Raw genomic sequence first — 23,516 nt, 5'->3', positions numbered from 1 at the left:
CTAAAAGGCTCTGCGCTCGCAAGCGAGACACCCCGTGTGCCCGTGCTTAGGTACATGTGTGCCCGTCACGAGGTGGGGACCGGGTGGCCGTGGCAGGAGGGTGCTGCAGCTTTTGGGAGTGCAAGGGAGGGGGATGGGAGCCCATGCAAGCAGCTGGGTTTGCTCGAAAGCAGGGAGGTGGGACACAGCAGGGGCGGAGGAAAAGGGCTGTGCCCCCAGGGTAGGTCCCTGTGCTATAAAAATCACTTTGGCTGGATCCAGAGGTAGGGAAGAGCAGCAGCTTCCACCTCTGCTCCTGCCTCCAACAGCATCTCTGGGCAGGAGGACCCCAAGCGAAGCCAGGCCCTGAGGATGAAAAGCCCAGCACTGAGGGTCACTGCACTCCTCCTGGTGCTGCTCTCCTTGGCCCTGGCACCATCTGAGGCACTGGGGGGCCGGGCTGGTGCCCCAGACAGGCAGCCAGGACCTGGGAGCCATGGAGAAGATCCTCAGCCACCTGGAGATGGAGGGGACAACCTGCCCAGGCAGGGCTCAGAGGGCAGCCACCTTACAGCTGGTGTGTGGAAGCTGGTGGGAAAGGCCCCTCCTGGCTCCGGGTCCCTCAGCAAGGCTGTGGACAAGCCCCCGCTGGGCAGTGGCGAGCAGGACCCCCCCAGCAAGCCCTGGAGGCTCCCAGCGCAGTCCTCCCGTAGCAGGAGCCCAGGGCGGAGCCATCACCTGAAGGGCCACGGGAAGTTCAACGGGGACACGGTAAGCACAACCTGCCCTCGGCCAGCGGGATGAGCGTTTGCATGGAGGGTTCGCAGGTGGCCCAGGAGTGAGGGGGCCCAGGAGGAGAAGCCCCCCCCCGCTTCTGGCCTCAGAGTCAGGCAGCTTGGTGAGGCCCTTCGGCTGACCCATCTGCAGGGCATGGAGGGGCTCTGCATAATGATGTTATGAGCGCCTAATGAAGGGGATGGGTTCTTCCACCTCCGTGGGTTCCTCCAGGGCGGGCAGGATGTCACTGACCCACCATGTTTGTTATAATGGGGACCCAGCAGCAGCTCTGGTAGGTCTGCGCAGCACAGAGACAGCGAAACCAGGCAGGACAGCCCCAAAATGCACTGTCATCCTGCAATGCAGGGAAAGGAGAGCATCTTCCCGGCACAGCACTGTGACTGGAGCTCCCAGCAGTTTTACCACCCAAATGCTTGGTACTTGGTGAGGCTTAGAGCAAAGCCGATGCTGTGCACGCAGGCAGTGAGCGGGTCAGGAGGTGAGCGCAGGTCTGGGTGTGTGTCCCAAAACACCACGCCCAGGAGGTGGGCTGGGGGCACCCAGCTGTGCTGCACAGGCAGCAGCCATTCTGCCACGGGGGCCAGCCACTTCGCATGCTTCCTGCCAAAAGCAGTAACGAGCTGCCCCTGAAACGGCTTCCTCAGGCCCCAACTTCTCCAGCCCCTTGTACGAAGGTGCTGCTCTATAGCCTGGTGAGCAGCTTGTCCCACTACTGCAGGTTTTACTATGTTATTTTACCATTTTAAATGGAAACCAAACACCCAGCAGTAAATGCTCATCCTAGTATACCATAATCTTCTGCAACTCGGCTTTGCTTTCTAATAAGAACCTGCAGCCTGCCCGTCTGGGGGAGATGAAGAGGCTCTTTGGAGCTCATCTCACCCCCAGGCATTGCACTGCTGTCAGCTTGAGTGTGCTGGAGCCAACAGCCCCCACCAAGCATGGTCCTGGGGCTGAGCAGTTCACGCCACCCCAAAACGACTGACTCACCAGCTGTGGGGCACGCACACCCCAAAAGGAAACTTTCTGACTTTACAAGAGGCTGCTCTCGGGCAGCCCAAGCCTACGCAGAAAGTATCTCTTTGAGTCTGCGTGTGGCACAGGCTTCTCGGGGCTGGAGCCCTCAGCAGCCTGAGCACAGAACGATGACACGGCTGTGACTGGCAGGGGGTCCCAGGGCAGGGCTGGGCAAGGCTGGATGCTGGCGCCGCATCCCTCTCTCTCCCTCCCCCGTAGCACTCCTGCCACAGCATCCAGTCCCGGCCCTGCCAGAAGCCCTCTGACTGCGGCGGCTGCCTGGGGCTCTACACCTGCAAGCTGCCCGCTGGCACCTGTGACCTGAAAGCCGTCTCCCGGCAGAGAGGTAGGTTGCAAGCCCCTCCAGATGCTGGCACCAGGGATCCCCACATGCAGCCGCCCACAAGCACAGCCCTTCAGCTACACCCCGCCAAACCCAAATCAGACCTACCCTGTGCAGGGCAGGGTCTTGTCCCCTAAACTCGGCCGCACAGGGCTCCCTGTTTGTCCTGCCAGCACTGGCCGCTGTCAATGATGAACAGGTGACTGGGACATTCCAGTAAGTATCTTTAAGAGCTGGGATTTTCCTGGCCCCCTGAGTGCTTGCAGGATGCTGACAGCCTGTGCAGGAAAGCCAAAATGGGAAGTGGGGCTCAGGGTTTAGCTGGTGGCTTAGGAGTCAACAAGCGTGGCTCTCCTGGGCACCACAGGCTCCCAGCTCTGCAGGGCTGCTCACGTCGGCGTACGTGAGCTGCTTAATTAATCAGGGACCATGAGGGCGCAGAGATGGCGGCTTTTAACGTTTAACAGCGCAGACCGGGTGTCCCAGTTCTCCCATACCCATCCATATACCCGTACTGCTCCTGGCCTGGCCTCTTGCCTTAGCACGTTTGTCTACGCCCACATGCACACTGTGGTCACAGAGGAGAAACTCATCCACGGCTACTAAACACACAGACACCGGCTCTGGGGTGGGAAATCCTTGGCTGTGGGACGTACAATAGGCAAGTACAATGCTCTGGGTGTATATATAGTATATATAGTGTGTATGTTTATAATATATAGGGCGTACTTAGTGTATGTCCTCTGTTCACACAGCCTTCTCTGTGCATCTGCTGTTGGCAGCCTCCACGGGAGGTCACGTGTGCCCATGGTCAGACCCAGAACAGCCAGTCTTAATGGCTTTTCTTTGCAGGTGGCTTCCTCCAAAGCGTCCAGAGCCCTGAGGGGCGCAGGGTCCTGCTCATCCCGGCACAACACGGCTCCATGTAAACTGGAGAAGCTGTCCTGCAGCCAGAGACCAATGCTCTCTGTCCGAGTTTCATTTTAAATCCTTCATGACACAGTTGTAAATGTTTCTTTCACTGCACTTCTCATGCCGCTGTTTTGTAACACCCCTCTGTATTTTGTAGGCTAGCCAGGCTTGATTCCCACTTTCCTGAGAGCTGCCAGCCAAAGCACCGAGCGGCCACAAAGCCCAGTGCCAGCAGAGCCCACTTGGTGCCCCCAAATGAGACAAATGGGGCTATTTCACAACCCATTTTCATTTGAGCGAGTAGGATGTTGCAAGGAAAAGCTGCCAGTACCTCAGCACACTCACACAGAAGTTCGTGCTGAGCTGAGGAGCCTGTGGGCATCGGGCAGCTCAGGAAACCCATTCAGCTCCTCACCACAGCTCCCGCCAGGCGAGGAAGGTGAAGTCCCGCACTGCTGAAAGCATCACTCAAGAAGGGGAACGCAGGGCCCCCAGGCACAGGCTTGGCAGCGGGACCATGCAGGACACCTGCTTCTGGAGGCCTGAGCTGAGCCATGAGATCAGCTTCATTTAGCACCCCACAAGGCTTTGCAGGCATCGTGGCTGCCTGCGCGGGTGGTCCCAGCTTTGCAAAACCCCATTCTACTACCATTAAAATGAAAAACATCATTTAAAAAGACAGCATTTGATTCACCTTGAAGTCTACCCCTTCTCCTTTGTCTCCTTTGGCGGGACAACACCGCCTTCTGGGACAGACTAGGCTTTAAGTAGTGCCAGTTTTGCTTGGCAGACCCAAGGGGCGGCCCCCTACACTCCCCGCCTGGCCACCCCTGTGGGAGCCTGACCCCTGGGGTGGGGATAAATGCTGCTGGCTTCTCTCCCCCCTCTACCAACTGTCCCCACACACGAGCTAGAGAGCGTGGAGCTGCAGGTGCTGCCTACCCACCCCTTGCCCGGCATGACACCACTGCTGTCCTGCATTTATAGTGCTCACCACAGAACCACAGAGGGGTTGAGGTGGGAAGAGACCTCTGGAGGTCAGCTGGGCCAAGCCCCTGCTCAAGCAGCGCCACCTAGAGCCATCTGCCCAGCTTAACTGGTCCCCAGTGGCACCTGTCACAGACATAACAAACCCCATCACACCAGCAGCTGGCAAAGCACCATCTCTCCAAGCACTCCCCCTCCGCACACCCAGCTGCCACCACCTACCGCAACCCGTTTCCTCAGTCCTTAAATCCAGCAAGGGAAGAGGCTGCTGCTGTAGGAAACCCCGGAAAGGCAGGCTTCAGAAGATTCACAGAGCAGCACTGGACCCACAGTGTGGAGGTGAGCTCCCCTGAACCCCGCTGCTGGTCGACAAGGCCCTCTTGCTTGGGAAAGCCCACTGACCACAGGGGCACCCCGACCACTTCCAAAACCTCCGGTAGCCCTGTGTAGCCCGGCATAGCCCAGTGTAGTACAGCTGCCCACAGCAAAGGTATGCGTGCGCAGGTCTCACTCGGCAACCCCCCGAGAGCTGGGGAAGGGGTTTCCCTCAGGCCACAGCAGAGCAACCCTCTGGCTTCCTCTCTGAAGAGCAGAGGAGACCTGAGGACGCTCCAGCTGCTCTTGACTTTACCCTCACAAGCACTGCAAGGAAACAGCTTTTGCACCAGTTGGAAAGAGCCCTCACCCCCTGCTCCACCTCCACATGCCTCCTCTGCCACCACCCCACCTTTCCTCCCCACCAAAACATACAGAGGAGAGGTGAGCAATGGCAGGTCCTCCCTTCTCCTCTACCAGGAGGTCAGAAGGCAGCAGCAGGCATGCTCCCCTTGCCTGCTTCCCACTGTGCTCCCCGGCAGCGAGACCCAAGACAGGAGAGGAGAGCCCCTCTGACCTTTGGGAAGGGGGTCTCCCAGGCAAGAGCCTGCAGGTGAGGTCCACTTTTTTGGGCTCCCCCTGCAAGCAGCCAGGCAAGGGAATGAGGCCACTGGGACTGTGAGGCTCATGGGGAAGCCGAGAGCTTGGCCAAGCCAAGGGCTTGGATGCTACATGTCCTCTCCAGCTCACGCACAATGCCAGGTGGGCTGGTAAGCAGACACAGCTCATCCCCCTCCCCAAAACACCAAGGGTCCACACATCTTTTACACCACTCGTTTTTAATTATACTGTGTAAGGAAAGGCCTCTCCTTGTGCCAGGACCCCCCGGCAGGGCCACCCGGGGAGCTGGCTGGCCCATCAAGTCCTCAGTAGGTTTAGTGGTTTCCCCTCGCCCCTCTCCCTTGCTTGGAAGCTCCTCCTGGTCAGTCCACATCATCCCCGCAGCCCTCAGCATCCTCACTTTGCAGAGACCTATCTCCATACACCTCTGTCCCTCCCCCCCTCCATGCCTGAGCTTTGCCTGCTCAGTGCCGTGGGAGTCCCGCTTTGGCCTCCTGCAGCACCAGGCAGAGAGAGGAGGCAGGGCAAGAGTCATCGGTTAATAATTGTTCTAACCCCAATATAAATAGAAAAATACAACAAAACAAAGAAATGACTAGCTAAAGAGACCTAATCCACTGGGATGCCTGCAACGTGCTAGTGCAGAGTTCAGAGTGTGCTTGGTCCAGTGCATGGTACTGTAGGTATCCAGAAACCTGTCCCAGCAGCCCCGCAGCCATCACATCTTCCTGCGGCACCATGTGTCTGTGCGAACACATCCCGGCCGTGGTCAGCTCACCCAAGGCTGTTGGCTCCTGGGAGCAGGCTGAATGGGAACGGTTGATAATAGCCTGATTTGTTGCTGTTAAATGGTAAAGCCATTCTCTTCTGTGGAACGAGGATGTGCTTCGCACTTACTTCTTGTGGAGAAATTTCATTTTGCTACCTGGAGAGACAGAGAAAGGAAAATGGGCTCCCCGCAGTAACAGGCAAAACAAGTGTCACTCTCCCCACCACCACCAGCCGAGCAAGCTTATGCAGAGAATCACCCCTGCTGCCAGCTCTGGGTCCTTATCCACAACCACCTGCCCTGCAAAGCTCAAGTAGGTGCCTGCAGAGCCGGTCATAGCTCTACCCACCCTGCTGGGAGCAGCTCCGCAGACTGGGACCCCGCAAGCCCCCAGGCACACATTCCAGAGCCCATTTGCCCAGCAGTCCTGGAAGGTGAACGTATTACTAAGGTCACCTGGCCAGAGTGTGTGGGGGTCAGAGGCAGGGCACAGCAGCCCCACAGACACCGGTGCTCTTAAATGGCCAAAAGAAGGCAAGAGGGCCAGGGATGCGATCTGAACAGCATGGTGTCCGATGACTAACCTCAGCCTGGAGCTCCTGTCTAGCTCCTCTTACAGTGGAAAATGGATTCAACCTTAGGATACTCCAGAGCGATTCCCACCACCACCAAGTCACTGGACAAACCTGAAGGCCTTGGTGACTGTGTCGCTCCCCCCATTAGGAACTGCATCTACCACCCGCCAGTCACTGGCTGCTCCACTGCCTCCTCGGGCCCAGCCATCTCCTTTGGAAGACAGAGACGTAGTTCATGGCCCAAACTTTGGTCTCTACCTCCCTTCAGGCAAGTGGCACATCACAGGGCAGAGCCCACATCACAGGGCAGAGCCAACAGCGTGCCAGAGCAGGGATATGTGGCCAGGCACTGCTCACTCAAGGCTCAGAGCACACGCAGCCTCTAGCAGAGTCCTGCCACCCTTCAGCAGCTTCTCTGCTGCCAAACCTGAAGGCAACAAGAAGCCTCCTGAGAAGCCAAGGGTTTTGCTCGTTCCTTACCTAGGCCTTTCAGGAACCTATTGACTCCACTCTGCTCCCCACTGGGAAGTGTTTCCAGGTACTCCTGAGCCCGTACCTCAAACAGACCTGCAGAAAGAAAGAAGTTAACAACTTCTATTTTGCTCCCTTATAAAGGAAAGTACGAACGCCCACCTGAAAGCATACTGTCCCAGCTTGCCAATAACTGCTGTACACAAGAGGGAACAACTCACCCCACCTCCTCCACCAGCTAAGCCCAGATCTGGAACAGAAGCTTTGGACAGTGTCCATAGGGTTCCCAGCCAAGAAGCCCTGCTACCGCCTCCTCTCTCCCCACTGCAAGGCTGACTGAGCTTTTCTACCTCACAGTGGGAGAGAGAAAACCTCTGTTTGTTCTGCTACAACACATCTAAGTCCAGAAAGTGAGATCGTCTGGGGAATCGTCACATGGGATTTACCACGCTGCAAACCCTCTTTTATGCAGCCACCTATTCAAGTGTCCACTGCTCATTAGTGCTTGGGAGGAACCTGCTAAGCCAGCACCGGATAGCAGCAGGGATGAGAAACTTCAGCTGCCAATAGGGCCCTTGGGACCACACGGTAACAGGAGTGAAAAACAGGATCGGCTCTGGGAAGGACACAAGCATCCATACCATCCAAAACAGCTGTAACCAGTCCAGCCTCTAGACATGGGAAGGAATCATTCCAGCAGTGTACCCCTTCTGTGAGGATCCTGATGGGAATTCAATGTGGAACGGAAGAGGCACATACATGGAGGATATGTGTGTCATGCTTATGTCCCTTACTGCAGTGGTGAAGCATGCCTGTACCCCAACCTCAGCAAGAAACTACCAGATCATGCACAAAAAGCCCCTGTTCTCCAGCAGCCGGTTCCCATGCACTGTGCAAACACTACGTCTCACCACGCTCCTGTGAGGCGATGCTCCCCTTTAGGAAGATAAGGAAACACAGACAGAAAAAACCCCGAGTGATTTATTGAAGGCTGCAAAGGGGTGTCAGAAAAAACCATCAGCCTGCACTAGCGCTTCCCTACCACATCCCTCCCGGTGTCCCTGCACGGACACTGCAGTCTCCAGCCACGGTGCTGGATATGGAGCTGGCGGCTGGTTGAGCACCTCCTGGCTCTCATGGGAGCAACAGCGGAGCTTCCACGACTGCAGCGCCCAGGCAGAGCCCCTCACCTCTGACTCCCTGCTTCCGCAGCTCCCGCTCCTGAATGAAGCCCCCAAACATCTGTGTCTCCATGAAGACCTCCAGGAAGCGCCGGAGGCTTTTGGAGGAGACAGACTTGCGGAAAGCCTCGCGCTGCAGGGTCCGCTCCTCTCGCTCGGTGGGGGTCAGGAAGAGGGAGTAGTGGCCCACGATCTCCACAAAGAAACGGACAAAGGCCTCGGACACCACCTCATTCAAAGGGCTAGTCTCTAAGGAGAGAAGAAAGAGGCAGCAGTGAGGACAGTGTTGTAAGAACATGCTAGGAAAAGTCCTGGGCACAAATTCCCTGGCTTTTTTAAGATCTAGCCTGAGTGGAAAAAGCTGCTTGAGAGAGAGCCTCCTCGGAAGTGCTTACCATGGAAGACCACAGGGCTGCTACTACTTTGAAAGCCACCGAGCTTTGTCTTGGCTCCCCTGCAATCCGGAGATGCCCATGCTGCTCCCCAAAGAGCTGTCTCAGCCCAGATGCCCATGAGCCACATGGCCGCCTCTGAGACTGCAACTGGACTGTCCCCTGGAGGAGCCTGCATCATTCTCATGGTCAGCACCAAAGACTGGCCTGTGGGACCCCCGCTAAAAGAGTACAGGTGTTCCCTGGAGCCACATGGGAAGGACGGACAGAGCCAGGAAGGGGTAAGTACTGTTTCTCTTCACACAAAGAGAACTGTCCCCGGTGCAATGGAATATTTAACACAGATTCAACCAAAATCCTCACCTACCTCCAATTTCTGTGGTGTTAAATTCAATACAAGCCTAGTTATCCCCTAAGAAGCGACAGGAGAAAAAGGGGTCAGGAAGAGACATGGTTTTAAGCTGAAAGGCACCGGGCTTTACCCTGCTTGCCATTGACAGGGCCCTCCTCCTTGTCACTCGCCAGCTCATTCCTCTGCTCCAAAATGTGCTCTAGGGCGGCCTGCAGCTTGCGGGGCAGGATGGAGTCCTCATCTTCCATCTGCAAAACAGAGCCACCTCCTCAGGGCCTGGAGTCAGGACACAGCCAGCCTGTCCTTCTCACCAGCTCCTATCCCATCCCCAGCACGGCAGGGGGAGCACTAAAAATGGACCGTGAGGAGAGGAAGAGGGAAAAGGCGTAACATGCTTGGCATGCTCCCAGCACCTAGTGTAGGACTAAGAAGCACGAGAGGAAAGAGAAAGGGGGTGTCTTGTCCCAAATATTCTCCTATTCTGGAAGGATTGCAGGTGTCCGATCCGAGTGTCTACCCAGGCAGCGCTCACCTGTGGCCCCACCGTCTCCCTGCCAGCACTCGCACCACCACAAAGAGGATGTATCCGAACAATGCTGGCGTGCAGCCAGGTGAGCACAACTGCCTGCTCAGCTCTGCTCAGGCACTGATTGATCATGTTACGGAGGTATAACGAGTTCCCATAGACCAAGGAACTGATGGTGACCATGTGCAAGCTCCTACTAGCCCAGGCTGAGACAGCGTGATTTAGCTTAAACTTCCAAAAGAGAAGTAAAGTAAGGCAAGAGGATGCAAGGTAAAGCATTTCCCTGCAGCAAAGGCAGCTGGCAAGTGAGAACTGCACCAAAGGAGTGGCCTTCACCCACAGGCTACTCCCTGCAGCAAGAGGTGCGCTTGTCCCATTCCACACCTGGGACCTGAGGCATGGCAGGCACCATGCAGAGAGCACTGCTCAACTTTCTTCTGAAGAGCTCAGAGGAAAAACTAGCTTCTCAGGCCGGGAACACATTTGCTCCACTATCCTCTTCCCTTCAATATCCTGCTCCAACTCTCTACAACAAAGGGAAGTAAAACTCAGCATGCAATCTCATCTGCAGAGCAACTGCTCAGTTCCAGTTTACCAGCTTCCTAATTGTGACCCAGCCAGTGCAAGGAGTAAGGAATCACAAGCTCCTCAGGCAGCAAGGGATTTGAAGAAATCATCAAGGCTCCCTTCCCTGCTCAGGGCTGGGTATGCGGTAGGAACAGGACTGACAGACACAGGCTGGAAGAGCCCACGCTGCGCCCCAGCAGACAGTGCTAAGCTGAGGCTTTCCGGCACTGCCCTCGGCCTTACAGGATGCCACCTAAGGGCCCGCAGTGCTCAAGTGCCACTGTTTCCCCTCTTAAAAAAAAAACAGAGCAAGAAATAGTGCCCAATGATTCAGTCCTCAACAGCTGTGGTCTGGGACTCTCATATGGCATACATACACAGTAACCCCTATAACACTGCCAACCACAAATCCTGCCTCAGTTTGTGTGGGGAGTAAGCAATCCAGCCAGCCAGGCAGGTCAGAAAACACAGATGGAGGTAAGGTGTGGTGGGAGAAGGGGATAGAAGGATATGAAATAGCTCTGCTCACCTGACTCAGAAACCGGTTATTTACAAGGTCAACAACGAGGACCTAGAATGAGAGAGCAAGAATAAAAAGAGATCATTATTTCCACATCGGAGTTTATCTTAACCTGTAACTGCTCCGGAGAAAATGCTTCAGCCCTGCCCCTACTCCACCTACCCACCACTGCAGCTGGAGCCCGCACCCCAGCAGGAGCCAAGAGCGGAGCCCTTGTTGCGGCTTTCTAACAATGTCACCACAAACCACAGAACAGCTCGGACAGCAGGAGGCTGTGCTCCAAGCCCAGCCCACCGCTCCTCACCGCCACGTCGGGGTCAGAGCTCTGTCTTTTCTCCCCATGTGCTGTCCCCTCGATGGGCAGGGAGGGAAATGTCTCCCTGACCATGTTCAGCCTTGCTGGTTCACTCTTGTGCACCATGAGTCCACTTCTTAATTATTTATTCCTTTCATTAGGCACCTGTGTTAATTCGAGGGGCAGCTATCCTGGCCAATTTGTAGAGATCATACTTCAAGCCTGGCAGACTTTATATTTAGCCCCTAGACTGCACTATGCAGAAACCAACAGAAACTTTAATGAAACAATCTCCTACCAGCAGCAGCAGCCCCACGGTGGGAGATCCCAGCCCGCCTCCTTCCCAAGCTGCAGATGAGGCGCAGCCCTCTGCCCTCTGCCTCCCTGGGGAATGTCCGCCTCCTCCCTCACCCCATGCTTGCAGGAGCCAGAGGGCGAGAGCTCGGCACCTTCACGCTACCAGCTACCAAGGCAGACTCTCAAAAGCAGCCTTTCTGGGACAGAAGACAACTCAGCCCACTGGAAGAGACCGAGAGCAAGGCTGCAATGAGGGTGCATGGCTCACCTCCTCCACCGGGAGCTCCTTCAGGCGGGGCAGGGAGCTGGAGAGCAGGCCGATGAGGAAGGGGGTGGGTGAGCACACTATGTCGATCATAGAAGGCGGCAGCACAGGGATGTAGGTATGCTGCCAGGTGAAGGGGTACAGGAGAGCCACCGTGGCGTGGCAACATTTGGAGAGAGTGCTGGAAGATGAAACACAACCAAGGACAATGGCTGGTCAGTCAGGAGATGAGTGGTGCTTCCTAGGAATCAGGGCTCTTTCAATTGTTCCCTGGTTGATCTCTGTAATTACTAGGGGCTTTGCCAAATTTCTGACCCCATTCTTCAGCTTCAGGAGCAGTGACCCGTAACAGAAGCCCGCGTTTTGAAAGACAGTTCTGACCCACGCATATGTGACAGGAGACCACTTAATCCAGCATCTGCTCCTCCAGTGCCGATGAGATATACCACACAGACATGGGATCTTCCATTCCACTGCCTCTCATTAGAGAAATTAATTTATTCTCTTTCATGAGAAAGCCAAAGGTTTGAATGCACAGGGGCTATGCTGTCCAGCATAGCACACAGCTATGTGATGAAGTCGGGCTCTATCACTACAGCAGCTATCTGTTGGGCTGTACTGTGGCCCACTTAACTGCTGGCCATACTCTTGGCCTTGTCAGCACAGCTAGATGGCCTGCTTGGACCCCCGGCAAAGCCCTGGGCGCAACCTGTAGCCACAAGGTCCCCATGTGTTCCTACAGGTCATTCCAGCCATGCTCCACCCCTGCCCCTTGGCTTGCTATCTGTGCAGGATACACGCTTTGCCTTTGGGCAACCCTTAGCAGGAGTAATCGCATGCCAATGGCATGCTTTTCTATCACTCCCAATCATACTGGTAGCTCCTAGCAGCCATGCTGGAGCATGGGGGAAGAAGGAAGGCAGCGGTCTCCAGCTGAGGCCATCCAGGCACCCCACAGCCTGTGGAGCCTGCCAAGGCTACTCAGAACCACAGGAGAGTGAAATCCCAGGAGAGGAGCACACGGCCGTCCTCTGCAGGATGCTGCCTGCAGTTCATGGGACCGCAGCCTTCCTTATCCCCCCTTCTAATGCCACCAGCGGCTTGGCTGTAAGCGTCTTCGCTGTCAACTTACGAGACGGTCCATCCAGAAACCCCATCAGCTCTCTGGCAGGAGGCAGGCGAGGTCTGCAGTCAGACGCGGCAGAGCTCACCGCAGGGCACCAGTTACTCATCCGTTCTGGGTCTGGAAGCATTTGTATGCCTCAAGGGAGGGGGAAGGCTCACCGCTATAAACCCTGTATATAACGTCATTTTGTTTTACTAGCATCCAGGTTTCAAAAGGCTGGAGGAGGGGAGGGAGGCTGGTGCAGCCAGGAGGATTCGCGTTGCTGAGGAAGGGCGCGCAGCTGGCTCCTGTTAAACTCCATGGGGGAATCTACACTCAGCAACCTGGATCTGGCAGTTTATTGCTGACTTGAGAGGGAAGGGGTTGGATGGGTGTGGACTCAAGCTTGCTCTGAAAAGCAAAGCTTGCTTTCCCTCCCTGCCCCCTGCTCCAGCTAAGTCTGGTGGATTTGAATCCCTGTGCTGTAACACTAACACACACTGAGCTGGGCTACAGCTGGCTGGCTTTCATCAGATAAATTCAGATTATGGTTGCTGGGACATCAGTGTGACTGTATGAAGTAATCAGGCAGTAAACATCATTAAACACATGATGCTTTTTGGAGATAAGTAAATCCCAGGGGACGGGCTGGAATCTGCTTAATGTGAGAATTTTACCTAGGACTACAACAGGTAGGGACAGGCACTTGGGACTTGTGCACTGAGAAAGTCTCGTCACAAGATGGGAACAGTTTCCTCTCCCTGCACTCCCAGAGGCTTGTGTCTTCTTAAGGGGATACTCTATAAAAAACAGAGTAGGACCCTTCAAAGGCTGTGTCACAGGCTGGTAGCTTTAAGGCTTTAGATAGGAAAAAACCCTCAGTTCCACATCCTTGCTTAGGAAGGTCTTAGATTATCCCCCTCCCTTCTCTACATTCATTCCTGCTGGCTGCCCCGCCATCGCTGCTCTCAAGCTGTGCCTGCCCTCATCAGCAAGCCCATGTCTTGCTGTGTCTACCACACGTGCAAGGTAGATAACGAATCTGAGGCAAATAACATGAAAATAATGAGAAAACACAGAACTAGTAAGAAACAGGAACATTTACCAAAAAAAAAACCCAACCAAATCCCAAACCAAAACCAAGCCACCAACCACCCAGAAAAAATGTGGGAACAGTATCAGAGTAGATTATTTTTCTTGTATCTTTCATATAAGCTAATCTTGACAGGAGCTGCAACAAAAGTGAATGTGCCATTTTAGAAGTGCACTCCAAGTTAGTGAGATCTTTTTAAAAGACCTCCTTCGAGGTGGTGTTACTTGTACACCCATACATTTCACGCCATGCTAGCAGATGCAAAAGCAGGGGCTTCTCTTCCCCTCCATTACTGCAAAGCCTATCTTCCACTCCTCAGCTTCTGACTGATAATAGTCCCTGTAATAACAGCAGCAGCATCATGGTGAAAGCTGAAATAACTCCTTTCATGACTTGTGCGCAGCACTGTGGCCTTGCTCTTAGACCAACAGAACTGGACTTCCTCTTCTTTGAAGAGAGGTTGACGGTGGAAGTGTTAGAAGTTTCACCTCTGTCACAAATTCTTGATCTTGAAGGCACATCCAACTTCCCTGCCTAAAGGTGGGAACTGCCTTTATAGACAGCACTTGAAAACCAAGGGAAATGATCTCTGTGATTCCAGGTAGCTCCACAGAGGAACAGTGAGCAGCTGAAGTACGTGATTATTTATGGCATGGTGAGATATTACATCATGCTGTCTCCTACTATATTTATATGGTGGCTTGTTCCTCCCTCAACCCTGCTCTCAAGTCCCAGCGAGTACACATGGTACGTGAGAGATTAAGTGGGAGGAAAGATGGCTGAGGTCCAGTTAGTGGAAGTCACAGACAGAGCTGTGTAAGTCTGAAATTGTATGCACCACACAGTGGGAAGTAAAAAAGAAAGCCTCCTCTTCCACCTTTCCACCCATGACTGCCTCATCACCTCCAGGATAAATCCTAGTGATCTCTGCTCTGAAACATTTTGCACTGTGGAAGACGTTTTCAGGGAACAATACTGATAGGGCTGAGGTTTGTGAGCATCCTTTGAAGGCAGAGCAGCCCAGAGATGAACACAGAGGAGGTAACACTGAGGTGTCTCTTCCGCATATGATTCAGTCAGACTTGCTCTGCAGATAGTCTTAGGGAGCTGCAGCTTGCCAGGAGCCCAGCAGAACCTCGGTTCTTTGGAATGACTCAAGCCTAAGCACCCTCCTCTTGCATATAGCACTGCAACAAGCACTAAGGGACTGCTGACTCACACCACAGCTACTGAGCCTTGCAAAAGAATCTAGTATGAAAAATTCCTTTTATGCCATCTGTGTGACCGTGTGCTCTTCAGCCAGCAGAAGTGGGGGAGACTGCCTGAACTACATTGCAGTCGTAATGCAGAAGGTGAATATGGCCACTGAAGTTCTGGGCACTGCTCAGGCTGGAAGCCCCTTTCTGTGAGATGTGCACTGAATCAACCACAGTTGATGTGCACAACACAACCAGAACAGTTTAATGCACTCTCAAAGCACTAACTGTTTCAGTGTTGGTCAGCCATTTGAGGGCTCTTATACCACAGGCAGCCAATGCCTTTGGGTAGCTACAGCCAGCATCACTACCGAAATCCTGATATCCCAGGACATAAGCACCGTAACCATGATGACAACTTCTGCCATTGGAATTATACGGACCCGGGGTGCTGTGTTTTGTTTGGTGTGCTCCGGATGCCACCAGGAATGAAGTGATCGATGCAATGTGATCGCAGTGTGCTCTGGGGAATGCCATGCACTACCCTCAGGCCACGGAAGCTCAATGCCAGTTGTTCAAATGGGACACAAGACATTGCGTTTTAAGGCTGTTGGTTTCCACAGCTAATCCTTAAAGTACCACAGGTCTTTAAAGTACACTTTCAAGATCCTGAGTACATTTTAATGGGTTCATTCAGCCTCATGTAGGGAACACGGCTGAGCTGCATGTCTGATACCACTTGCGCAGGAGCTGGCAGGAGAGACTGAGATATCGCTAGCATAGAGGCTAAAAAGTATTGATGTACACAAAGAACTGTGTCAGATCCCTCCCTAAAGGGCTGATTTGGATATAGACTGATACTCAGACATCTCTAGCTGAGCACTCCCTTGGTCAGAACAATGATATCGCAGCAATTTGTGACATTTGTTTGCTCAAACAACAGACCTTCCCACCACACAGTATCGTAAGCAAAAACCTCCCACACAGCACCCTGCTGCTTCTTGGAAGCCACCTTGAACCAAGGCGGCCAATTCAGAATCTGAATGCAACAGCTGCAACTACATAGAAACTCTTCTTCCTCTCCTGGTAAAACTTGCTCCAAGACTAGCTTGACTTGCTCTAAAAAGACACCCTGACGGCTTGCAACAGCTTCTAAGGAAGGATGCTGGCTGCTCAGTTTGGTTGCTTTCCTCCCAAACTTTAGACTGACCACAGGGTTTCCAGCTTTGCACTCCAAAGGTAAGCACCTATGCTAAAAAGCCCCCCAAGCTGAATCCCTCTTTGGGTTTAGAACACTTAATGATTTCTGAAAAACACTATTGAACCAATCAGCCTTTTGGAGTTTAATGTCGGGAAGCCCATTGTTCCCTGAACTAACCAAACCGCTGAAAACAGGCTGGCATTTGGCAATTTAAGACAGTTTGATTAGTGTTTTTTTCTTTTTTACAAGCTCTGCTACAGTAGGATTCATTTTACAAACACCTTTGGATTTCTGACACTGTGTCACATCTGGATTTACTTATGGTAGATCGCAGCTCTGGTTTACAACATTTAACAGGCGCAGGAGCTTCCAAACTTTGCTCTGTGACTTTGCACGGCATTGCTGCAAATCCTGCCAGCACGATGCCAAGTTCCACCAGCTGCAGGGACCGTCGCTGCCTCCCACCGATGTGGCAGGTTAGTGCAGGTGAAGAAGCGAGCATTAAGATGCCCTGAAAAAAACAACGCTATTATCTGACACCCAAACTTCACCCTTGGGTTTCTTCTTCTCCCAAACCACAACACAAAAAAGAAATCTGAGAGGCTGGGATTCGCAGTCCCAGATCAGACTGGTTTTGGAGCACATGGAAAAGGCTTCTTTTTGATGATTAATTACCTTTTACTGGGGATGACCACATTTAAATTGTCTACTCTAATTCTTTCAGATCTGCCTTTGATAACAATGACCACTTTGTGTTGTTGACACAGCTGTGGTTTCTGGCAGGGACAGAGGCAATTGCTCGAGTTGGTCAGATCCACAACAGGCTTTTGAGAAGATTTGGAAAAAGGGTGCCTTGATTTTAAGCCCATCTAAGTTTTCCTGATTTAAAAAGTCCTCTGAATCTAACACATCTCAGGCCAGCAAAACCTGCCCAGCTCTAGGTACCTTCTCTAATCAGGCCACTTTTATTTGGATGATGCCTTCTAAAACGTTGATCTTCAGTGCCTCGAGCTGCATGCCAGGCAGAATCACTTAGAAACAAAAGCAGCTCTCATGCTGCAGTGCCTAACCCATGCCACGGCCTCCACTGACCCAGGACTAAAATTTACAGTGCAGAAACAGACAAAAGCTAGGGAAGACTACACAGACCAACATAGTTTTAACACAGTCATTTTCCTGGGTTGCGAGGCAATGTATATTCATTTCCATAGCAATAGAGGGGGGAAAAACCCCACCCAAAACCTAATAAGCCAAATTCTTTCCTTTTCCGCTGCCAAGCTGTGGATTGACAGGTCTTTAAAAAACACTCAGTGTTCACTCTGAAGATGGAAAATACGAAGTATTTCACTTGCTGTACACTTGTTAGATGCATTTTTTGGCTCAGCTTGAAAACGTTTCACAGTTCACACAGTGTTTGGCAAGAGACCTTTCAGCTTTCCTCTCCCACACACTGATTTCATAGCAATTAAAAGATGTAAATAAGTTGCATACATAATTTTCTGTCACTCACACCCAGACATACCTTTACACACATGTACAGATAGCAATTGATAGTGCCCACATGAAGAACTGCAAAAACGAATGATAAATGTAATTTATTATGCATCTTGCACTGTGTCACCTGAGCTCTCTCTGTTAATCCATCTCAGCTGGATTATTTCTAGCATTCCTAACCTCTGACCAGTTTCTAACAGCTGCTTTTATCTCTTTTTTTCTTCTCTTAAGCTATTGCCAAAAAGTGTTTCTTTTCTTTCTTCTGCAATTGGCATTTTCACCCCTAAAGTAAATACTACTTAATATTCATTGAGTTCAATGTGTTCCTGTCCCAGGAAAAGTATCATCTGGACAGAAGATCCTGTATCTGTAATACCACCAGCTTTCAAAACATGGAATTTCCACCAACAAGTAGAAAAGGCTGTTGTCCTTATGAAAGGCTCAACAATCCAGTGCACTCAAGTCACTGGACTGGATTAAAATTCAATAGTTTATTTAATTTTGAGGGTAATTTTCTCTGTTTTATGTTTTTTCAAGCCTTTCAGTCCTTTGGGGTCATTTTCAAGGGTTTTTTTTTTTTTCCACAAAAATGAGCCAGAGAAACTTCATATGTTGTTACAGGAAAAGAAAAAGACTCTCCTGAAGTTGCTCAGAGCAAGGTCTTCTCAGAAACATCAAATATTAGAAGTCTTGTAGAGAGTTGGCAAATCTACGGTAAATATTTGAATCTGAGCCCGGTGGCCTAAACCCTGGATCTTTAAAACGTGACAATTCTTTTTGTTTTGTTTTTCACAGAAGAAAGCTGTTTATGGTATATTTAGAGATTCTAGAAACTATGATTATATAGCTCTCTCTGATGTTCTTTTACAGGCCTGGGCAGCTGGACTCATTCCTAAGGACCGTGGATAAACTGACAAAAGATACAGGGGGAAAAAAACCACCATAACCCATCAAAGCGCTTTGAATTAGATATATTCTGTAACACACCCCACGCTCAGAATACATGGCAGTGTGCTGTCATATAAAGATGTGATAGGAAAAGATCTGGTTCTGGTAAATAAAGGTTCACTCTAAAGTGATGCGTTAAGGAAAAAAATAAGTTCCCTACAATTTACTTTTATCAACCAGCCCTCATGTAGAGATTACAATGTCATTTGTGTCCTTAATAGATTTTCTCAGAATGTAAAATTTGTCCTACAGAGGAGGAGAAAAACCTTTGAAAACAAAGCCTGTCACAATAAATTATCACATAAATCATATATGCTATGTAGAAATATAGCGTTTGGATGAATCCTCTCATTTTCAATGCAAGTCTGAATGCTCTGCATGAAATCCATGGCTTAAGTATCCAGAATACTAAATATCTATGCATATAACGTATCAGTGGTTATAAAGAAGCAAATCTTCCCCTCTCTGCCCCAAGGCAGCTGCCAAAACCTGTGAGGAGCCAGTGCTGCCTGGATGCTACAGCTTCCCTCTCTCCAGCCTTCCTATTCCTATGATGAGACTGCCTGAGCTCTGCCCGCAAAGAGCCCCGGATCCCTGCAGAATGAATTTTCCCCTTAGCTTTCCTGTAGAAGGGGCCTCCCCATCCTTTGCCCCAGCACTCAGTCCCAGAGCTGCAGCCTGCTGCCTGGAAGTTGTGAAAACAGACAGCTTAGGGCATTGTACACTCCTGAAACCTGAGCGTGCTCCTAAGTGTCATTACTCATCCAGGCAGCTTTCCTTTCTCCAGCCTTGGCGAACTCTCCTCCCTGAATCCTCAAGTGCTTCAAGGGCTGGAGAGCTGCCAGCCACCAGCTGCACAAGATCTTAAAGAAACCTGGGCCTATTTTCATAATTTAGGAGCGCAAACAAAAAAAAATTTAAAAGACCCCCAGATTCAACATACAAGAGGAAAGTCCTCCATCTCATTTCCCCTCACTGCATCTTTTACTTTCACCTCCCACAAGAATAAAGTCTTTAAGAACCAATGTTAAAATACAAGCTGAAGATTTGAGATTTTGTGACATCAGGGAACAACCCAAAAGGGACGGTGATCTCTGCCCGAGGCTTGATCCTTGGAAACTCCAGAGGTCTCTGGAGTTTCCAAGGATCCCCCCTGGTTCCTCTCTCATTGGGGAACACTGCAGCATCACCGAGTAAAAGGAGGGGTTTCATTTCCTTAGTACCAGGCCTCTGCTCTAAAACCATCTGGAGGAAAGTGAACTTGGTTCTCCTTGGGGACGAGATGCAGCATGCGTTTTGCAAGCTGCAAAGCCAAATTATGGTGCATGGCCTGAGTTCCCCACTCCTGGGAAGTACAGCCCTACTCACATCAGATAAGAAGTTGGAAAAGAGCAGAGAAGAAAAAAACCAACAAGGCAGAGAGATCAGTCACCGCAGTCTTCTCAGCCTTCCTTCCTTGGCAGCATTTTGTTTAAGAAAACGACGAGGGTACCTGAGCTTGTCTGCGATAAAGATCACCCTCCTTTCCAGAAGCAGGGAGGCGAAGACTCTGCTCAGGTGCCGCACACTGAGGGATGTGAACAAGGACTCAAAATCAACATGTTCAAGCCTGGAGTCAAGAGGCCGCCGCAGCTCGATGACCTGTTGGAGAGAAAAAGACCAGAGGTCAGCTCCCACCATGCACCCATATTGTGGCAAGCAAGGACAAGCATTACCAACTGTGCTGGTGAACACGGCACGCAGCGTTAAGCCCTCAGTTTTTCCTTGGGTTACCTCCCACAAATTCTTCTTCCAGATGAAGCTGAAGACGATCCAGAGTCCACTCCAATGGGCACAGCATGAGACCAACCAAAGTTCTCCCCACTGGACTGAGGGCAGGGAGCTCTTCATAAGGAGGAAAACTAGTTTGTGTCCAGCTAGGAGTGGTTTCCGGGCTTTTTGGCATTCAAGCAGCAGAATGGCACGGAGCCTTTTAAATTTGCACTCTTATTTTTACAGTTACGATTTTTTTTTTATTGCAAGAATCTGGATGCGTAACCTACTGACTATAAATTTTTTACATCAGTTACAGAAAAGAGCAGCCTGTGGTCATTTTTCTTTGTTCATATCTACTTATATAATTCCTGTCACAGCACCTTAGCACTTCACACTCCTTATCTTAGACAGATGCTTATCTAAATTGTTTTTGAAAACCTTCAACACCACACATTTCATAAACCCCACAAGAAAATTACTCTAGGTCTGAACTACCCTTACCAACACCAAGCCTGCAGCTGAAACATGTCAGTGGCGAATTACTTCAACTACTTGTTGTCTTACTCTGAGTATACACTCAGAACAACTGGTCACGTTCCTCTTTGTAGGAAACGTCTGGTATATTGGAAGGTTATTATCACGTGTCCTCCTTTGTCCTTTGTTTTCTATATCAAGCAAACAATTTTCTCAAGCTTTGCCTGGGGTTTCTAAACCACTTATAAGTGGAACAACTATTCCGGGGCTTTCTCCTAGTGTCCGCATTTTTTGGAACATGATACTCTAAATAAATTTCCACCAATGCTGGAAAGTAGAAAAATTGCTTTTATTTATTATTCATCCCTTTTCTTTATTTCCCAATGCAGGAGCTTGTCAAAATACCACCATACTGTTCTGCTCACTTTACGGCTCACTATCCCACCAGATCCTTTTCTGAAGTAGTGTTGTTCACTCAGTTACCTCCACGTTGTACTAGACTATTCATTTCTTCTTCACAGCATTTTGCCTTTGTTCATATTGAATTTCAGACCAAACCTTCAATTTGGCAAGGTCATTGTGAATTTTAAACCCTTACTCTCCGAAGTGCCTGCAACCTATCCCAATGCTGTTATCTACCCATTGTGTGAATGTGGGGTTTAGGCCATCAACCAGATAAATAATAAACATTAAGGATCCAAGAAACAGAACAGCCGAAACATCTTCACAGCCTGACAGCATGCCATTGTGACTTTACACCTCAAGTGCAGATTTTTAACCAGCTATGCGTACGCTCTGCAGTAATTTCATTCAGTTTGGACTGTTCTCAGTTTGGATGAAGAGAATGTCATCATGTAGTGCTATGCTTAAAGCCCTCAGGCATACCCTCTATCAACTCACTCACTTCCCTCTCTCATGTTAAAGTCACGCCATGTCCAACAAGGCTACGTTCAATTTGGCTCCTTCCACCTTCCCACAGTCCTTCAATGCTACCCCCAAAAGCTCTGCACTCTTAAAACCCTCCCATTGTCCTCACACCACACTGTGGGAGATGTGACACATATCCTTGCCTCCATGCTGTGAAAATACCATTCTGAAAGGCTGCAACATTGCCCTTGTGTGGTTTCAGGTATTTTTTGACTGGAACCGCGTGCCCTGTCCCACATGAACAGTGGTTCAGTGTTAAGGATGCTGGAGCACATGCTAGGAATCCTGTCTTCTGGAAGTTAAGTGTGGGGGATCTTGAGCAGTTCCAAGGTCACATGCTGTGCAGCATGGGGCCTGCCAGTCTGTGCTGCTTGGCCTCAAGGCCAATGCCCTGTTTTATTTTGCCATATTAGCATGGCTGTATTCTTACATTAATTTTTATAATACAATTTCCCTTTTGATTCTGAGGTCCCTGGAGTCTCCATGGCATCCTCTCTGGTTCACTATTTTACTCCCTAACTTCCCCACACAGTTGCCAGACAATCTGTCCTTGAAGATCCCCGGTGCTGAGTCACAGTTCCAACTTCTAGTCACCAGTCCTACACCATTTGCTGGCCTAAGTCTCCCTCTCTCTAGGGTGGTGTCTTTACCTCTGTTCCTGAGCCTGGCAAGAAGTTCTTGACTGTAATTGTCCGGCCCAAAGCTGGGAAAGGTGCCTCCATGACACTCCTCATCAGAGGCTGCACCAAGGCAGGGGAAATGCCCCGTCTCTTCTCAACCTCATCTAAGATCTGAAATAAAAGCATGAAGACACAAAAACACATAAATGGGGGTGGGTGGGTGGGGTGGGTGTGTGTAACACCAAGAATAAAGTGCACCGGCATCTAAGTTTTCTCCTTAACCCAGCATCAACAAGGAGCCTTGAATCATAGGTAGGAAGGTAAAAGGTGCAACTGAAGACAGTTCATTTGCTTCAGCAAGAGAAACCCAGCTCCAGTGAGGTCAATAGAAAGCTTACAGTTTGCAAACTCCCCACCACCCCTGGAGTCAGGATTCCACCTTTTGACCTCCCAGTGCTTGTATTCTGGTAGGTCTGCTGAAGGAACAAGGCAACAGATGACAATCTAGTTTTCCTTTTAACTGTGTTTTTGCTAGGTTCTGGAATTAGCATGCAGTTGCCTTGCCAACACCATTTCAGGCTCTTTCTTCAGCCATCAGCTTCCCTGATCCCCACTCCTCTGGTGTTGACTTCATTTTGCGGTTCTTCTTGGCCTACAGCACAAATTCCCTCTCTCTTCCCCCTCACCTTAGAGAAGAGATTGAAGCATCCAAGGCGACTCACAATGCAGTAAACTTCTGGGAGACGCTTCCCCTTCCCACTGGGCTTTCAAGACAAACGCAAATACACACACAAAACACACCAAGAAAATGTCAGAGTTGTAACTACTGCAGAGACAGAATGACTTGTCTCTTAGGTCTCCAACTTGCCGGCTGGCTCAGAAACTGTCAGACATTTGACAGCATGCTGCTGATGACAGTACCTTAAGTCTGGCTCAAACCCTGGTACTCTAGAAACAGTGGGAAGAAATGGGCACATCCACAATATGATCCCAACCCTCTTTAGTCAAATGACTAAGGCAGGGCATACCGCTCTACAGAGACAACTCAGCCTATGGGACTAGTGCAGTTAGACAACTGTTTAGTGACTATTTAAACCTAAGGGAGACAAACCCTATCTTCAGCTTAGTGGTGAAACAACAGTCCATGGTCATAATGTTAAGCACTGGTGTAAGGAAAAGGTAAAAGAGCTACGCGTGGAGTGGAGGATGGTACTCAGAGAATGACTTCGGCACTGAGCAGAGCAAAAGCCAGCAAAGCTGTTCTGCTGCCACTCTTTCCTTCTGCACTGAAAGAGAAGGGCAGCAGCTTTCCACTTTCCAGAACAGGTGCCAATAACACCAACCCCACAGAAGGCTGCATCTCTAGGAAAAGGAAAAAAAAACCAGGGATAGTTACCAGCAGCCTCCTACAGTATCCAAATCGCCTGCTCCCATCTTCCCCCGTCAGAACAAATGAGAATGTCTCACTGCAGAAAAAGAAACCAGAATGACAAGATACCCATCGCCCACATTAAAAGTCTC

The 23,516-nt window shown here is 50.7% G+C and overlaps 2 protein-coding genes across 5 annotated transcripts in view; one reads left to right on the top strand and one right to left on the bottom strand.

Annotated features, from left to right (window-relative positions):
* Positions 1-73: 73 nt before the first annotated feature.
* LOC142068167 (uncharacterized) lies at positions 74-3,735 on the top strand. Its single transcript, XM_075117411.1, has 3 exons — positions 74-750; positions 2,014-2,140; positions 2,990-3,735. The coding sequence occupies exons 1-3, from the start codon at positions 352-354 to the stop codon at positions 3,064-3,066; spliced, it is 603 nt and encodes a 200-aa protein (XP_074973512.1). The 5' UTR covers positions 74-351; the 3' UTR covers positions 3,067-3,735.
* A 1,438-nt stretch (positions 3,736-5,173) lies between these two features.
* DENND2A (DENN domain containing 2A) overlaps positions 5,174-23,516 on the bottom strand; it is a 61,537-nt gene continuing 43,194 nt past the window's right edge. For all 4 annotated transcript variants that reach the window (XM_075117185.1, XM_075117214.1, XM_075117195.1 and 1 more), the window contains exons 11-20: positions 23,392-23,461; positions 22,682-22,759; positions 22,026-22,166; positions 19,712-19,860; positions 11,186-11,363; positions 10,335-10,376; positions 8,843-8,960; positions 7,978-8,217; positions 6,797-6,883; positions 5,174-5,897 (exon numbers count right to left, since the gene is read on the bottom strand). In XM_075117185.1, coding sequence (XP_074973286.1) covers positions 5,866-5,897; positions 6,797-6,883; positions 7,978-8,217; positions 8,843-8,960; positions 10,335-10,376; positions 11,186-11,363; positions 19,712-19,860; positions 22,026-22,166; positions 22,682-22,759; positions 23,392-23,461 — 1,135 coding nt within the window. In that variant the 3' untranslated portion in view covers positions 5,174-5,865. The remainder of the gene's footprint in view (positions 5,898-6,796; positions 6,884-7,977; positions 8,218-8,842; positions 8,961-10,334; positions 10,377-11,185; positions 11,364-19,711; positions 19,861-22,025; positions 22,167-22,681; positions 22,760-23,391; positions 23,462-23,516) is intronic.

The sequence above is a fragment of the Phalacrocorax aristotelis genome, chromosome 1 (genome assembly GCF_949628215.1).
Source record: "Phalacrocorax aristotelis chromosome 1, bGulAri2.1, whole genome shotgun sequence".
NCBI lineage: Eukaryota > Metazoa > Chordata > Aves > Suliformes > Phalacrocoracidae > Phalacrocorax > Phalacrocorax aristotelis.
The sequence above is the reverse complement of the archived record's forward strand: the minus strand, read 5'-3'. Positions and strand labels throughout refer to the sequence as shown.

What these genes read in the sequence shown, in the direction of transcription:
- LOC142068167 (XM_075117411.1), top strand. Translation starts at nt 352, where the DNA reads ATGAAAAGCCCAGCACTGAGGGTCACTGCACTCCTCCTGGTGCTGCTC. An exon ending in GGAAGTTCAACGGGGACACG is followed by an intron (nt 751 to 2,013) that starts GTAAGCACAACC and finishes CCTCCCCCGTAG; the next exon opens with CACTCCTGCCACAGCATCCA. An exon ending in AGCCGTCTCCCGGCAGAGAG is followed by an intron (nt 2,141 to 2,989) that starts GTAGGTTGCAAG and finishes TTTTCTTTGCAG; the next exon opens with GTGGCTTCCTCCAAAGCGTC.